Source organism: Syngnathoides biaculeatus, chromosome 10 (assembly GCF_019802595.1).
Source record: "Syngnathoides biaculeatus isolate LvHL_M chromosome 10, ASM1980259v1, whole genome shotgun sequence".
Taxonomy (NCBI): domain Eukaryota; kingdom Metazoa; phylum Chordata; class Actinopteri; order Syngnathiformes; family Syngnathidae; genus Syngnathoides; species Syngnathoides biaculeatus.
In genome coordinates, this window is record NC_084649.1 from 20,664,260 (window position 1) to 20,681,392 (window position 17,133).

The following is a 17,133-nucleotide window of genomic DNA, read 5'->3' on the forward strand; positions in this document are numbered from 1 at the left end:
GAATTTTACAAAACTAGAAATGAAAAATTCAGGGAAAAAAAAAAGTCAAGCTCCTGGTCAGTCATGATTTCAAAAATGACGTTCTATGTAATGTGCATGTAAAAATCTTCACTAGGGTAATTTCATTGTATTTTTTTTAATACACCGTGTATGTGAGAGTATTGTTGAAAAATTCCTCGAGTGCGGAAGTGTAGAAACAAGCGAACATACAAATTTTATTTGACATGATCTCCGAAAAGATGGTTGAAGGTACAAAGAAAAACTGTGATGACATGTGGAAGACCTCAATTGGCTAAATAAATGCCAAAGAGATGATACATTAATGTCCATCCATGTCTTGTTGGACTGATATCACGTTTCATTTTCATACCAGGCTCTCGAAAAGACATTATTATGCTCTGTGTGCAGATTTTTCTGTTTGTGTGAGGTTGAACGCGATCAAGTCTTTGGGGATTTCAACTTCCTGCGGGCGTCCTTGTGTTTCTTGCGGTACTCCTGAGTGCGGACAAAAACAGAAAAACGACAACGACTCCGTCAGCAGACGTTCGATCGGACGCCACGAAAACATCGCCGTGCGTTGGGTCACCTGTCTGAGCGCCGTCCTCCTCTCGTCCCACTCGTGCCGCCCGGCCTCCAGCTGGCACGAACGACGGAACCAGCGGGGACCCTCTGAAACACAACGAGTGGAAATCATCACACATGACACCCACGCACACATAAAACAACATGCACACGCGTTCAAAACAAAAAATATATACAGAATAGAACAGTCACGCACATTTGCAAAATGTACGGGTGTGGTCAGTCATGCCCGCAGATATAAAGTTACAGGGTGTGTGTTCTGTTTGGAATTATGAGTGTACCCTCTAAGAGCAGAGGGGGGCGCTGTCAGGTAAACTAGGAAGTAGAAGTAGGCTGAGCACTGATCTAAAAAAGAAGACTGGATGGCTCATTGGCCACCAAAACTGAAGTCACCATCCGCCATCTTGATACTCCCAAAACAACCGTGCCGACCTTTGCGGCGTTAATGGCCAGTTTCGTGGCTGTGAGAAAACATTCCACACGTAAATTAGAAATATCATATCACTGTGACTGCAGAATATGTACACAACCCAAAACATGCACATACATGGAAAAAAAACAAAAATAAACCACAAGCGTACACACAAATTGTAACCAGAATAGACACAAAACACATGCACACAACAAAAGTACGCAGACAAAAATACACAAGGACAGACAAAATCCTAACACACATGCAGACACACTACCTGTCAATCTGGTGTCATCAAGGCGGAAGAAGAAGAAATTGTTGGTGGAAGGAACAAGTTGCTCTCTGCGGACAAAAACAAAAGTCATCCTCATCTTCCTCTTTTGTGTTTACTCTCCATCAGTTGTCATATTTTGCCAACACATTCTCAAAAGACATTCGAACACCCCTGCCCCATCTGCAGTTGAGTAATCAAAGTGCGCTTCAGGCGGCTTTCCTCACGTTGTATTTTGAGGCGCCGCGTTGTTGCTTTCCACCTCTCCTCCCTCGTCTTCCTCCTCCTCGTCCTCGCTGCTGTCTTGAAGCCGGGTGTCTTGTTGCCACGGCAACACCTGAGCGGCCCGGATGCTCTCCGCCTTGTACTCTGAACGTCGTCGTCGGCGTCGTCCCATCAAGTTAACAGAAGAAAGTAAATGGCAAACCCAAACAGCACGGAGGGGAAAAAATACTCAACATTTTCAGAAGTGAAGTTGGACTGAACACAATTTGTACAAAATAAAAGGGAAACAGGAGAAAAAGATCCCGAGATGAAAGAAAATAAAAAATAAATATTTAACAAAACACAATTGAAACATTGAAGAAAAAAAGTCCCCAATCCTTTTTTTTAAATTTTCAGGAAATGAAATAATAATCATAAAAAAAAAGACCAGAAAAAAAACAAAGATTTTTTTTTTTGTAATGAAAAGGAAGTCACACTTTTACAATAATGGAGTCCAAATTTAGAAAAAAAAAAAAAAATCAAAATTTAACGACATCCTCATCTTGAAACTGTAAAGATTTAAATTTACTGTTATTTTAAGTTATTTTATTTATTTTTAGAAATTTTACAATACAAAAATTGGAATTTCATGAGAATAAAATTGAAACCCTACGAAAATAAAAACTTTCTGTGACAATTTGGCTCCACGGATGCCGAACTGAAAAAGATGTGGCGGAGGTCAATTTTGTACGAGTGCAAAAAAACGTACCCGCGTGTTGACTGGCTGTCTGGATTTCGTCGCCAAAGAAGGAGAAGACGAAGCCGGTTTGTTGTTCCGCCTCGGGCCGCTCTTCATCCTTGTCTTGGTCGTCCCGGTCCCAGCAGGTCTCGGGCAGGTCCGCGGCCCGCCGGTGGCTGTCGCCGTCGGGTCCGAACATGGCCTTCAGGTCGCCCGACACGTCGTAGAAGATCTCCTTGGAAACCTCCGGAAGCTTCTGAGCCTCCTCGCGCTTCTTCCGTCGGGTTGACTTGCTGCCAAAGAGCGCAAGCAGACGTCAGGTGTGCGCTCAAAGCGCCTCGACGGCAAAAGATGATGTCGCAGGTTTCCAAAGCGCTGCTCATCACCAAGTGAGACCTTTCGTCATACCTCAACTTGGACCAGTCAAATACAGTCGTACCTCTAGTTGCGAACATCTCTAGTAACAAAAAATTCAGGTTACAAAACGCCTCCTCGGAAAAACATTGCCTCTAGTTAAGAAGGAAAATTCAGGATACAAAAGGCAAAAATAGGCGCAGGGATTCGCAGCCCACAAATTCCTCCGAACGTAAACATCCGTTTTCTTCCCATATCTCAAAAAACATGCAACATTAATTGGAGGCTCCAAATTGCCTCGAGGTGTGATTGTGAGTGTGGCTCTTTGTCTCTATGTGCCCTGCGATTGGCTGGCAACCAGTTCAGGGTGTGCCCCGCTTGCCTCCTGTCCGTTGACAGCTGGAATAGGCTACGGCACTCTAATAGACTCTTGTGAGGATAAGCAGCTAAGCAAATGGATGGATGGTAAACATCCTGTATCTTGTCTCTTTTCCTTCTAAACTGTTTTGAGAGTTTAGCTTGATCAAAATTCATTAAATTATGAATAATCTTAAAATGAGCACGAATTTACTTTACTGTGGTAAAAAAAGAGCATTTTCCAAGTTTTGCCAAGTTTTCAGCTTTACCTGCAACTCATCTACTAATAATCTTGGCTTGTCTGCGTGTTCGCCAAGGACGTCTCAAAGACGAACACAGCGTACGTACATATACGTGTATATCATTTTATCAACTTTTGTTTTAAGGTGAGGTTAATAACGTATGTTAGCTCCCTCTATGAGACCAGGAGATTTCCCAGTCAGCGTCTCCCACGTACCCGGAGTTCCCCTGTTAGTAACGCATGCGCATTCATCACAAGAAGACTTTTCAGCACGGGGGAGCGCTCGGACCGTCACGCCGGCCCCCTGAGTGACGGCGGCACGACCTGGTCGCTACCTGTCCTGGTCGCCGTCCACTTTGCGTTCAAAGGCGGCGTGTTCTTCTTTGCTGGGGTCGTAGTGCAGCGCCGACACGTCTCTGCAGAGCACAAGTGGACACCAGATGAATATTTACAAGCGCGTGCGTGCTGTGTGCGAGGCAGGCGCGTGGGCGGGGCGGACCTGAAGGTTTTGGTCTTGGCGGCGGTCCTTCCGCTGTTGCGTTGCGGTCCCAGGAGTTCCTCCACGATGGACATGTTCCTTTTCTTCTCCTCCTGCAGAACGTCCTCATCCACCGCCACGCTCGTCCCTGCATCGTCGTTGACACAAACAACAACAACGTGACGTTTACCATCCACACAGGAGACTTTGGCAGCAAATAGCCTCCGGGGATAAAAATAAAATAAAATTGAAAAAAGTAAACATTTCACAAGAAAAACAGTCCCAATTTTAGCAGAACAAAATTAATAAAATTTAAGACATTAACGCCCAAATTTAGGAGAGTAGCATTTTTAAAATTACAAGAAAAAAATGGCTCTAATTTTAGGAAAATATTGTCATCATTTGGAGAGAAAAAAATTCAAAAAAGGATAAGAAAAAGAAAAAAAATCTTCATTTTTGTAGGATAAAATTTTAATAAATTAACGAAAAAAACCTTATAATTTAAGGAGAACAAAATTGAAATGCAAATCATATTCCCCCAATTTGAGGAGAATAAAAGGAAAAAAATAAAGAAAAAAACAGCTCTAATTTTAAGAAGAAAATTGTCATCATTTGGAGAAAACAAAATCGAAAAAAGATAAGAAAAAGAAAAAAACCCTCATTTTTGTAGAATAAAATTTTAATAAATTAATGAAAAAAATCTTATAATTTAAGGAGAACAAAATTGAAATGCAAATCATTTTTCCCCAATTTGAGGAGAATAAAAGGGAAGAAAATTACAAGAAAAACAACAGCTCTAATTTTAAGAAAAAAATTGCCATCATTTGGAGAAAAATAAATTGAAAAAGGATAAGAAAAAAAATCCTCATTTTTGTAGGATAAAATTTTAATAAATCAATGAAAATTTTTTTATAATTTAAGGAGAACAAAATTGAAACGCAAATCATTCCCCCCCCCAATTTGAGGAGAATAAAAGGAAAGAAAATTACAAGGAAAACAACACGAAAGTCCAAAATTGGTGGGATTTATTTTACATGGGGGAAAAAAGTCGTAACTTTAGGAAAGAAAACCCCAGTTTCATGAGAAAGTCATCAGTTTGTGAGAAAAAATATATCTGAAATACTTTTTGCGACAAAAACACCATATAAAAAAAGTCCACATGATGTGGAAGTAAATTTGGAAATTCAAACCAATCAAATCATAATATCACTAATAATAATAGTATAAAAATCACTGTCAATTTGAGACGAAAAAAGTGATTTCTGAATAATTGTGATTAAATATTTCACTTATCGTTGACATGATCTGACCTTCCTCTCCCTCCCCGTCGTCCTTTTCTTCCTCCTCCAGGAAGCGAGAGTCCATCCGGAAACGTTCGTCCGCGCCGAAGCGAGACTGCAGCTCCATCAGCTGAACCACACATGCAGGTGCACACAAACGAAATCAAGTCAGTACTGATCCGGGTCCCACTGAGTTCTCGCTTAGTGGATGAACTTCTCACCTTCTGTCCGGCTCGTCCTTCAAACTGAGGCCTGATGTCGAACCTGTCGCCATCTTCCTCTTCGTCATCCTCATCTTCGCTGCTGTCGAAAAGCCGAGGGGCTGACGCCTTTTCCCGCTCCTGAACGCAACACGTGAGTAACCCACGTGAAAAGGAGCTTGCCGACCCGTTTGGAAGTAGTCGTCGTCAAAAGTTCGCAGTTCACCTCATCTTTAGTCGGGACGCCGTCATCGGCTGCCGCCTCGTCGTCGGACTCCGATCGCAGGTCCCGGCCCAGAGGAATCTTGGAGTTGGCGACAGTCGTCTGCTCATCGTCTGAATCAAAAACAATGTGTTTTCCTGTTCTCGCAGTCACAGCGTCCTGATTGATAGGGAATCAAAATGAAGAACCAATATCGGAAATCAATAAAAAGGTATCATTTTACAAGGATCAAGTTGTGATTTTACTATAAAGAAAAAAAAAAAACACAATTATCTGAGAAGCAGTTTTCAACACAATAAGGGAAAAAAAAAGTCATCATTGTGGTCAAAAAGGTCATAAAACAAAGAAAAAAAAAAATCAAAATTTTCTGAGAAGCAATTTTAACCCTCTCTGGACTAAATAACATTTTGCAGAGAGAAAAATCTGATACTTTCAGAAAAATTATATTCTGGAGTTAAAATTTTCGATTATATTAAACCTGTTGCGAATTTGCAACCACTGCCCGGTCACGGTTAAACATGATTAAAAAAAAAAAAAAAAAAAAATTCTGAGAAGCAGTTTTAAACATGATATGGAAAAAAAAGTCATAATTGTGGTTCAAAAAGATCATAACACAAAGGAAAAAAAAATTAATCAAAATTTTCTGAGAAGCAGTTTTAAACACGATAAGGAAAAAAAAGTTATAATTGTGGTCAAAAAGATCATAACACAAAGGACAAAAAAAAAAAAAATTCCGAGAAGCAGTTTTAAACACGATAAGGAAAAAAAGTCATAATTGTGGTCAAAAAGATCATAACACAAAGGGAAAAAAAAAAAAAAAAAAATCAAAATTTTCTGAGAAGCAGTTTTAAACACGATAAGGAAAAAAAAAGTCATAATTGTGTTCAAAAAGATCATAACACAAAGGAAAAAAATAAAATCAAAATTTTCTGAGATGCAGTTTTAAACACGATAAGGAAAAAAAAGTCATAATTGTGGGCAAAAAGGTCATAACACAAAAAAAAAAAAAAAAAATAAAAATTTCTGAGAAGTAGTTTTAACCCTCCCTGGACCAAATAAAATTTTGCAGGGGAAAAAAAATCTGATACTTTCAGAAAATGATACTCGACTTAAAATTTTGGATTATATTAAACCTGTTGCAAATTTGCAACCCCTGCCTGGAAAGAGTTAAACACGATAATGAAAAAAAAAGTCAATTGTGGTCAAAAAGATGATAACATGAAAAAAAAAAATTCTGAGAAGCAGTTTTAAACACGATAAGGGGAAAAAAAGTCATAACTGCGGTCAAAAATGTCATAACATAAAGAAAAAAAAAATCTAAATTTTCTGAGGAGTTTTAAACACGATAAGGAAAAAAAAGTCAATTGTGGTCAAAAAGGTCATAACATTGAGGGAAAAAAAAAAAAAAAAAATCAAAAATTTTGAGCAATAATTTTGAAGAAAAAAAAGTGCTAATTTCACAAGAATAAAATTGAATAGTCGCAAGAAAAAAAGATCGTCAATTTCACGATGAAACAATTTTAGCGCAATGACAAGTCAACAAGCAACTGACCACGTTGGCTAGCGCCCCCTGGATGAGCTTCTTGTGCTCCTGCGCCTCCTTCAGCCTCTGCTGGACGGCAGCCAGTCTCCTCGCGTTGTCCTTCCTCTGCCGCTCCTCTTCCTCCTGGGCGCTCAGCTTCGGGCGCCGCGCCGCATCGACGGGTGTCGTTTCCTCCTCCCCTGACGAGGAGGACGACAAAGAACCCTCCGACGGCTCCTCTCCTGCCTCATTTTTCTCAGGAGCGTCCGTTTCACTCAGCGCCTCCTCGTCGAGCATTCCGCTGCCCCGAAATGGGGGAAGCGTTGTGGCGGTGACCTTTTTCCCTTTATTTGTCGCCTTGTTGGGATGTGGTTCGTCCCACCATTTGATGTCGCGGCCCCCCAGCAGCGAGGCCAGGATGTCCTCGGGCACGGTTCCTTTCTTGGGGACGCGTGCCGCCGGGACTTTGGGACCACGGGGCGCTCGCTCCTCGGAGGTTTGCCGGGATTCCTCTGCCAGCTTCTGGAGGTCGGCCATGGAGATTTCCAGACGGGTGACGTTGGAGAACATGGCCTCGTAGTCGGAATCGGCAGAGTCGACGTGCTCGTCTTCCTCCTCCTCCTCCTCCTCGTCTTCTTCGGCAAGAATAGTTGAGTCCTTCGCCCTCTCGTCCATTCCTGTCCTTTCTTCCGAGATGTTCTCCTGATGAGGAGGAGAAGGTTTCCAGGAAGTGGAAATTTCCCCCGTGTCCATCGAGTCCTCCTGCGCTTCCTCCTTGGAAAGGAGAGCAGTTTTCTTCTTCTTCGCAACCCGCTCTTCTCTGTTCCTCTTCTCCTTTCCCGTCCTTCCGCCAGAGTTGCACTCCAGAGGAGGAAGAGGATGTTTCCTTGAAGCGAAGAGTTCATCCGTGTCAGCGGAGTCGTACTCCTGCTCGTCTTCGTTGTTCGTTGGTCTTCCTGGAATTATGGAGAAAGTTGGATTGTATTATAGTACGGACACCAAATATGCAGAGCAGCAGTCTTTATTTTTGTTCGTTTTTTTTTTTTTTTTAAACCTATTCTAATCTACCCTAGAGATCGTCAAGCAGACATTGAGCTCGTTGCAGAGTTTAAAAAAATATAAAGGAACAAGATGCGTAGTAAACAAAGAAGTAAAAAGTCGGATCAGCACGCAAAAATGCGGGCATTCTTTCGTGGACTGAAGTGCGTTCCTTCATCTGCACCCCAGAGCCTGTTTTAAGTCTACTGCCCCCAGGAAGGTGGAAGATCATATTCAGACGTGATTTGACTGCATCAAAAAAAAAAAAAAAAAAAAAAAAAGAAAAATAGCCGGAGCATGATTAAAGGATGATCACTAATTTTAACGTGCAAGTTTTATAAATTGTATTGTGAATTAAATATATCTAGTACATCTATAAATAAATGCTATTCTGGTTTCAAAATGTACACAATATGATCGTTTATTATTTAAGTGCATACCTTTAACCCCCAAAAATTACAAATTCAACTAACTACTAAATTGAATTCATATTTGTATCATTCCATGCAAGCGTGCTTTCATAGCGTGTATATCGTATCCATTCAAAAACGTTTTAATTTCCTGTTTTAGTAAGTGATTGAAACGCATGAATTTGACAATAATTATTAACGTATGTGCTGTTATCAGTAAATAATACAGACATTTTTACAAGTAATTGCTTCTGAATTCTCACCTTCTGCAACTGGGGTTGGTTGTTGGCCTTGGGTTGACATCTTATTGTAGCAGCTATGGAAAAGTTCGTTTTCGTTGCTTTCGGCTGTTTGACGTGTTTTTTTCACTTTGCGCGAACTTCCAATCCCTTCAAAACTCTTGATATATAGTCAATAGTATCCAGACCTGATGTGCACAATGCTTTACCAGGTCGATCGATTTTGCGAAGGAACTCTCTTAACAAAGTGGTAACTTCCTTCATTCCAACTGTATCGACGATTTCTGGTTCCATCCAATCCCATCGGATCTTATTTTTCGACATATGTGTCAAATTCTTTCACTTGAGAGGAGTCTTTCCTCTCGAGCGCCGCCATTGTGTTTACTTGCAAATGGCCCCATAAACTGCCCCGTATACAACACGCGTTTTCATTGGTCAGGAGAAACACATTCGACCAATCGACAGACTTGTATCTAATTTTCCACCTCGCTTGCAAATGTCGGACCGGAATATGAACGAGTTTGGATTCTGGAATGGGATACGGTCAGAATATTGCAGAGAATATTTTATTTAAATCAATGCAATTTAAAAAGACAGAGTTCTGCCTTTAAACAGAAAAATCACATCTGATATCGCGTGTTTTGATTTGGTTAACTGGCCCGCCGATGGCCGACTCGTACTGACGCCGCAGGTCACGTTTGGCCCTTAACACTCACCGACTGCCCGACAGCCGCAAAACGAGAGGAAGACATGAATATTGGATTTACCGCCACGCTTCTGCCAGGAGTCTCCAGCCGCGACCAAGAAGTCGTCCCCCACCACTTCCAGGTGGTCTTCTTCCGCGTCCTGGCCCGGTGCGTCGTAGGAAGGCCGCTCAAGCGCCACCAGCCGCCGCATCTCCTCGTCCGAGTCCACGTCGCTCTCCTCGTAAAGTCCGCGTCCTCTCCTCTGAGCTTGCCGTTGATTGTTTGCCGGTCTGAATCCGTGCGTCAGCTGATGACTCTCCGGCTTAGCGGCGATGAAAACCTGTTTCGGTCTGAGATGGAAGAAGCGGTCAAGAAAACTTGTCCCAGAAAGAGCAGTGCACCATGGGAAACAATAAAAAAGGTGTGCAACCTGGCGTCGTTCATATCTTGGAGGGATTTGGCAACATCTGCACGAGTCTTCTTTGGCTTTGGGGGCTGATACGGCGGGAACTCTCCACGCCTCTTCTTGCTGATGTCGTTATCTCCGCCGTCGACCCGCCAGGTGAGCTGGGCCACGGGGGTGGGGGCGTCACCGCCGTCGGTGGGGGGGGCCAAGCGGCGGATGTTGTGGCTGTACTTAGACGGGTCGTACTTGACGGTGCGAGCTTTGTTGCCTTTGTGACAGCGCAGCTGCATGACCGGCAGCACGCGGCCAAATTTGCTAACCACCCAGTTCTGGACGGGAAAAAAAAAAACAATCAACGTGTTGGGCGACAATCGACCGACACTACCTACCACCCCACCGTTCTCTACCCAACATACTCGAACATATCTATCCACCCGCTCATCAATTTACTATGGTCCTTCCTACGCCGATTCTTCCTGTTATTGCTACATACATATTCCTACTTTCTCCCAAGTCCTGAATCTGTATTGACAAGGCATTATAGAGACATTTGTTACTATTTCAGTTTCTTTGCACACCTAGTAAAGCTCACAAAATGGACAAAAGTATTAAGACAGACCTCTCAATAAATTACTGTAATTTCCAGCCTACAAGCTGCGACTTTATTCACACGATTTCAACCCTTGCGGTTTATGCGGTGATGCGGCGCTAGCGTTAGTGCGGCGCCAGCGTTAGCGCACCTGGTTCTAAGCCTCGGTCACTGATCTGACAATAAAGACTGGGTAGCGCATACACATCGAGCGGTATGTCGATTGGTTGAAGCCAGTTGGCCGCCATCTTGGTACTCCCAAACCGTGTGGAGGACACGATTTATAGGTTGGATTATGACGGGGTTTTCCTCAAAAGTTTGGCATGTAGAATTAAAATTGGTCGCGTGAACTTGACATTTTTTCAGTTCTGGTGACATGAAGGATTTTTAATTTGACTTGATATACCAAAAAAGGCGAAGTGCAAAGGAAAGACATATAACATGACTATTTTATTTACTATTCATTCATCTATTTTTTGTTATTTACTTATATTTGATTTATTGTTTTATTTAAAAAAAATATTCTCATTTATTTATTTACATTGTGTTTATTTGTTCAAATATTTTATTCATTTATGATTTTATCTATTTATTTGCATTTATTTATTTTATTTTATTCTACTTACTGTGACTACGAAGAAACCTTGCATATTACCTGGGGCCCGATTTCCGTGACATGTTAACTTTTCCCAAAATACACTGTGAAGCACTATCATCATACGATAGCAAAAAACTATGCATTTTTTGTCATAAAAACATTCAATTTTAAGTCAATCAGTTCAATATGTTTTTGGAAATAAGGACTCGCAATGGGAAAATACACGCTAAAGGCATCGTTCATTTGTTATCTCTGCGACGTCCTGTTTCAGAATTTTAACTCGTTTCCTCGCATTTGAAAATCAAATTCAATTTGCAGTGTTCTGTACTATGAAATTCATCCAAAAATTTCACAATTTCAATTTGTTGCTTATCCACTGATGAAGTTTGGGAAAATATTTACATCGCTTTTTCGTGAAAAAAAACATCGGCCTATAAAAGGTGAAGCAGAGAGTGAACGGTGAACAACAACAACTGTAATCAAAACTTTGCTCAAGTGAATTAAGCTCATCAGAAAATAAAAAACCCTTTACAAACAAACTTTAGTGGTGTCAAAGTCAATCTTTCTAACTTAGTTACGCCGCACTAGTGGTAAAACACTTTCTGTGTACCGAGGCTTATAACCAGGTGCGCTCTGTAGGCCGGGAATTACGCTAACTAATGAATCAATCAGGAGCAGGACTAAATTCCTTGCTTCACCATGAATCTTAATTCTTGGGACATTTAGCATAATAGTATTCTTTCACCGTTGTTGGAAAACATCAGGTTTGGTTCACGACCATGGCACGGTTCATCTTATAATAGACACACCTTGTGCCCCGGTATTTCCGTGCCCGGCACAGCCGCCTTCATGGTGAAGTTGTCCACGCCGGCTTTGCTGAGAGACTCCAGCAGCTTGTCCGAGTTTTGTTGTTTGTCGTCTGCGTCTTGACGGGGATGCTGCTGCTCCGCTTGCCTCTCCCGGGCCAGCCTGTATACAAAAAACGTATACTTACCGGCCACGTTATAAAGCACCTGCAAATTGGGGCTGGGTCCGTCAAGAAAGGAGAGTTGATCAGCCTCTTGTGGACCTCGCTTACTTGTTCAGGAGACTCTCCTTCGCAAGTTCAATCTGCAGAGTTCCTCCTTTCCATTTGGATTTGTTCAACACTGTCATGCCTGAGGAGCAAAAAAATGCACAGCGTCACATGTTGTTAGTTTAAAAAAAAGTAACGTCATCTTTCTGTTAAGTTCACTTACACTTGTTCAAGTCTTTGTCAGAAATGTCTAGGTTGATGTAAGCAAAGGTTTTGTAGGGAACACCTGAGAAGGAACACCAGTTTGAGTTACATGCAACTAAAAATAAAAAAAAAAACATTGAAAATATGACACACTTTGCTATTATCACACGTGTTCACGAAAAGCTCGGCTCACCCTCGTCATCTCGTCTGGTCCGGAGTTCCACGTCCTCCACGTGTCCAAACTTCCCGAAGCGATCCGTCAGGTCCTTCTGGGTGACCGTGTGGCTCAAGCCGCCCACGTACAGTCGCGGCATCTCGCTGGACAGGAAAGTAGGTGAGCCATAACAGGCATTAAAAAAAATAAATAAATAAAAATCAATAAATGAATATTATAGTGTAACATAAATTTATAAACACAATGATATTCATCATAAAAAGTGATGTACTACTAAAGTGCCTGCTTGCATGAAAGTTATTGAAGAAATATAGTTGACTTTTTGACAGCTTGGCCCAACTAATTAATCGTCTAATTTATAGAAATTATACATACTTATTTATATATTGGCATAAATATGTATTACAGGTTGATTTTACAATAAATGTTGTAAATAATAAGCCAGCAAAATAAAACGACAATGTTGTGATTTGATGGTCATCATTCAAGTGTACTCCTTCCTCGCATCTTTAAATTGATCAAGCTAAAGTAAAAACTTAACAAAACAACTCAAAGTAAAATGCTTTTCGAGACCCAAAACGATCTAATTGTGACGTACAGTCATTCACATGGTCAGAGAAATTGCTGAAATGTTTACCTCACATGGAAACAGCCGGTGCTACATTGAAATGTGCTCGACACGCCGGTCCGGCCAACATTACGGTCCGCTGGTGTTTCCCTACCACTCGATATTTCCGCCACAGCCGTAACAAAGTTATAAGTTACCAAAATAGATAAACAGTCACGAAAGTCTTAAAATACAAAAAAAAAAAAAAAAAACCCAAAAACTTGAAATACAATCACCAAAAATGTGCAATAGCACGTGAATGTAGGGCTTAATTACGCGATAAAGATGCGACCAATTGCTTCATTGAAGAGGGGAGCCCCAAAATGTCTATCTTAAGTGGCTTTTTTTTATAGTGGCCCGTTAGTGCTTATAATGGAGTCCTAGTAGCTTTACAGTTCTATCTATGCTACTAAATTAAATAACTGCGCTGTAATCACAATCTGACATATGTGCTTCTCATTCAACTCAGTTTGAAACCCTCTTTGACGCAAAGTGGTAGCGTCCACAAGGCGCGAGCCTCCAAATTGCTCTCGTTAGGGGTAAAAATCGACAACTCATCAAGTAAGTGACACTTTTGTCTATTTCATGTTAAATATATTAGTGAGGGGTTGAAGCTTGTAGCGTGACGAGTAAACGTTCAGTATTTTGAGGTAACATTGTCAGCGAATGCTCTGGTCAAAGCCTTTAAAGGTGGTCGGCGTCTAAATTTAGCTAGCAAAAACATCAGCTACAGCCACTATTTCTACGGTTAAGTCAATCTTAACTAAGTAAACTACACAATTTATGTAGAGTATATTTTGTATTTTCAGTTTTTAACAACAAGCTGCGGGCGCCTGGATACTGCTTTGGGAACTTTGCAGTCATTGGCTACCCAATTACGTCATTCAATGTCGCCTTGACCCACAATAAATAATGCCCATACGGTTGAATTGCTACCAGATATCTTTAATGTGTGTGTAAAGAGAATTGTTTTTCAACATAAGTCTATTTGTCATGATTACGACGACTGTGCTGTGCTTTCGTACCCAGGTCATGACAGTAAATTATATCTATTTTTGCACATGTCTGGATCTTTCCATCAGAATGGAGGAGGAAAGAATGAATGAGCAGAACGCAGAGGAGGTAAAGACGTTGGAGGAAGTAAAGATGTTGGAGGACAACATCCGGCATCTCCAGGCAGAAGTGGCGGACCTGCAGCGACAGCGTCACAGCCTGCAGGAGGACCTCAGCCAACCCATGCGGGACGCACTGTGAGTTGTATTTTTTTAGTAAAATTCTTACATGCCACTAGAAATTAAAACCGCTTGAGAATTTCACGTCACTTTTGTCACGACCCAAAGGAATCACAATTTTTGATTCTGTCATCAGCATAGTATTCAAAGACATCCAATATGTACTGTACCAGGTTGCAAGGTGTGAGTTTTTTTGTTTGTGGTCACCAGAAATATTCTGCTTGTATAACACCATTCATGTGGCTCTAACACATTCATGTCAGTTGGTTATATTTGATTGGTTTTGTCATTTTTCGCTTGTGCACCTACGTCATAAAATCATGTGACTTTTGTTTACATAGCCATATTGCCGGTCTAGAAAAGCATTGTTCAATGCTAAGTCGGTTGGAGACGACACGAAAATATGTCTTTATACTATGACGCCCAGAGTCTTGTCGGATACCGTTAGACATTTAGAAGGTGAAAATAAATGAACGTACGTGGAAAAAGTAGATAAACTTTGCATAGGGGACCTGTATTTAATGCCAAGATCGATGTTTTGGACTGTTAATTCGCTTCCGCTTGTCTTGGACAACTGGATATACACATGGATCTGGTGAGTAAGTCGTCGAAATTTACACGGAAAAGTTTGAAAGCATATAAAAGTCTGGACGCATACAAATACTTCGTTGTTGGATCTGTTCTCTACCAGGAATAAATCCCACATAGTGACGGGTTGACAGCTCGTGAACACGGAAGTGTGTTCGGCCACACATGAACCTTTGCCGGAATCCATCGATCTTTTCAGCTAGTATTCAATACAAATACCAATATTTAAAAAAAAAAAAAAATACCCCTGTTTTTACACAAACTCGCGATCATTAACTTTGATTGGAAAAACAAAAAAAGGGCAGAGTCGTCTCCCCGGAACGTACACAGAAGCGATTGCACTTAACCTCCGTAATCCTCTGCAACAGATTTTTCTTTTTTTTAATACGCTTTGTTCACAGATGAGCCAACTTGGCATTATAAATACTTTTTGGTAATTTGAGAATGAGAAGAATAATTCCTACCTGAAATGAAGCGATCGCTACACAGGTGTGTGTGTATCTTGGTTGGGCACCATCCGTCATGGTTAATTGCCAAAAGTCATTGATATTTTCTGGTCTTTTCAGCTGGTATTCCATAGAATGATATCTTTGAATATCTGTCTCGTCTGTAGTGACAACCAACAGCACAACGGGTCTCGGGTATTGTAAATATTCTCCGATTCAAAGTCTCCCACAATGTCGAGCAGCTCCGTTTGACCGGCAACATGGCGTTGTGAAAATGGTGACGTCACGTGCACGAGCTCCATAGCCCAGAAGTACCGTAAAGATGCTCCAAAGCGAACCCCTCACTAGAAGCGTAGTGATGGCCATCTGCGTGTTACAGATCGCTTTTGTGCGGACGCAAGCTAAAAGGGGGCGCCCATCAGGTCCTGTCCAGTCTGAGGGAAGAGGTGGACCAGCTGGAGGATGAGCTGCGGCGTCAGAGCCGCATGAACGGCATCAGTTTGAAGAGCTGCACTTCACGCACACTTCAAAGCGGTACGCAGCAAAAAAAAAAAAAACAACTTCAAAAAATTCATCCACAGTCGAACACTTTGCTCGTCAGCCATTGTCAGGGGTTTTCAGATAGACCACCTGACTTTTCCTTGTGAGAGTCACACAACATAAACTCCAAAGAAAGAGTATAGAAACTTACATCCATCTTACAGTACTTGTAAACTCTTAAATAAGTTGATGCACAAACTGTTCAGCCCTTTACATTATTTTTCTGGCATTAGTTCTTTGTTTTATGATTAAAATTATGTGCAGTCCTATTAAAAAAATATATATATCTTTACAGTATGATTGGCAATTAAATGTTGTGTTTGTCTTTTTTTAGGCAGCACAAAGTCAGTGCAGATGTGTGTCTTTGGTCAGTGCTCAGAGTTGGAGTTCCAGGTGGAGTTCCAGCTCTCAGAGGTCAAGGTGAGTCCTAATCAATGTTGACTTTTAAGTTATTCTCATTTAAAAAACCAAAATCTATTTCTGTCGGTCAAGCTGTCTCACTATAATAAATTGCTTTATGGAGTATATTTGAGATCTAGTTCTGCATTTGGCAAAACAGGTTCAAGTAGTCCCTTCTGGCTCGGGTAAATGGCAAAGGGGACTGTGGCAAAGGGTGTGTAGCAACTTGAAACATTGTCTTTTGTTTACCACAAGATGTCACCACAGAGCCAGCAAAGACGACAATGGCCGATCTTTTGACATATATCATATTTGTATGAACAAATTAATCTGGAATCTGAATATCCCAAATTGAAAAATTGCAGCTCATTTTGTGTCCATGTCATTGCAATCCCTTTCTACTTTAAAAAAAAAATCATCTTGCGGGCCTAATTAAACCTATTTGTGGGCCGGATCTGACCTGCGGGCCATATGTTTGACACCCAGCTTTACAGTATTTTCCAAGTTAACGGGTGCTAGTGTTTCATCTGGCCGAAAGGTGGCGACAGAGCTTCATTTTTATTGGTGCTGAGTGATGACTTTAGCAGCTAACCTCTGGTATACGTTTCAACACTGTCATAAAAAAATATTACCGTAAAATGATATGAAAGTATCACTGAATGACCTTTTGTGTATCCAAAGTATTCATCATCAGAGTTTAACAGGGAGTACACCTTCTTCGCAGACTCCTTCCTCTCACACGCCGCTCTGCTCCTTCCAAAATTTAATCGTTTTCATTACTCAGCTATATTATGTCGCATGGAGAGACAGCCATTATTCACATTGCTGCTGCTATTTTAATATGACTTTAATAAAATTTTTTTTTGTTCTCCACCACATGATGATGGAGTGCCTAAGTGTTTGCTCAGAAATGTAACACACCAAAAAGATGCCTAGAGGAAGGCTTCAATGTTTTTAAGGGGAAACTTAGCTGTTGTGTGTTCCTTTTTTTTTTTTTTTTTGAGAGAGAGTGATATGTAGATGAAAACATCTTGGTTCAGAATTCATTCTTTTAGGATACAGTGGGACATCTCAACTGGAACAGCAAAGTTGGCAAAG

The 17,133-nt window shown here is 41.1% G+C and overlaps 2 protein-coding genes across 5 annotated transcripts in view; one reads left to right on the forward strand and one right to left on the reverse strand.

Annotated features, from left to right (window-relative positions):
• Positions 1-189: 189 nt before the first annotated feature.
• On the reverse strand, positions 190-13,044 carry nol8 (nucleolar protein 8). 2 transcript variants are annotated; one of them, XM_061831461.1, is made up of 18 exons: positions 12,861-13,044; positions 12,242-12,366; positions 12,068-12,130; positions 11,908-11,986; positions 11,639-11,798; positions 9,667-9,971; positions 9,318-9,586; positions 6,894-7,819; positions 5,345-5,500; positions 5,140-5,259; positions 4,949-5,048; positions 3,660-3,786; positions 3,496-3,576; positions 2,239-2,501; positions 1,493-1,634; positions 1,272-1,336; positions 587-669; positions 190-495 (listed from the first exon to the last, which is right to left on the reverse strand). In XM_061831461.1, the coding sequence occupies exons 2-18, from the start codon at positions 12,360-12,362 to the stop codon at positions 439-441; spliced, it is 3,117 nt and encodes a 1,038-aa protein (XP_061687445.1). In that variant the 5' UTR covers positions 12,363-12,366; positions 12,861-13,044; the 3' UTR covers positions 190-438. The 2 variants fall into 2 exon arrangements, with proteins under 2 accessions (XP_061687445.1, XP_061687446.1); XM_061831462.1 differs by lacking the exon at positions 12,861-13,044 and adding an exon at positions 12,822-12,842.
• A 199-nt stretch (positions 13,045-13,243) lies between these two features.
• cenpp (centromere protein P) overlaps positions 13,244-17,133 on the forward strand; it is a 78,452-nt gene continuing 74,562 nt past the window's right edge. Inside the window, exons 1-4 of one of the 3 annotated variants that reach the window (XM_061831475.1) lie at positions 13,244-13,391; positions 13,913-14,080; positions 15,476-15,630; positions 15,971-16,056. In XM_061831475.1, coding sequence (XP_061687459.1) covers positions 13,914-14,080; positions 15,476-15,630; positions 15,971-16,056 — 408 coding nt within the window. In that variant the 5' untranslated portion in view covers positions 13,244-13,391; position 13,913. The other 2 variants (XM_061831476.1, XM_061831477.1) reach the window with 2 other exon arrangements.

Bases quoted from the DNA above. Each gene is read 5' to 3' on its own strand.
- nol8 (XM_061831461.1), bottom strand. From the start codon at position 12,362: ATGCCGCGACTGTACGTGGGCGGCTTGAGCCACACGGTCACCCAGAAG. The intron at 5,049-5,139 runs GTGAGAAGTTCA...TGTGTGGTTCAG, and splicing joins AAGGACGAGCCGGACAGAAG to CTGATGGAGCTGCAGTCTCG. The intron at 2,502-3,495 runs GTAGCGACCAGG...GCTCTTTGGCAG, and splicing joins GTGGACGGCGACCAGGACAG to CAAGTCAACCCGACGGAAGA.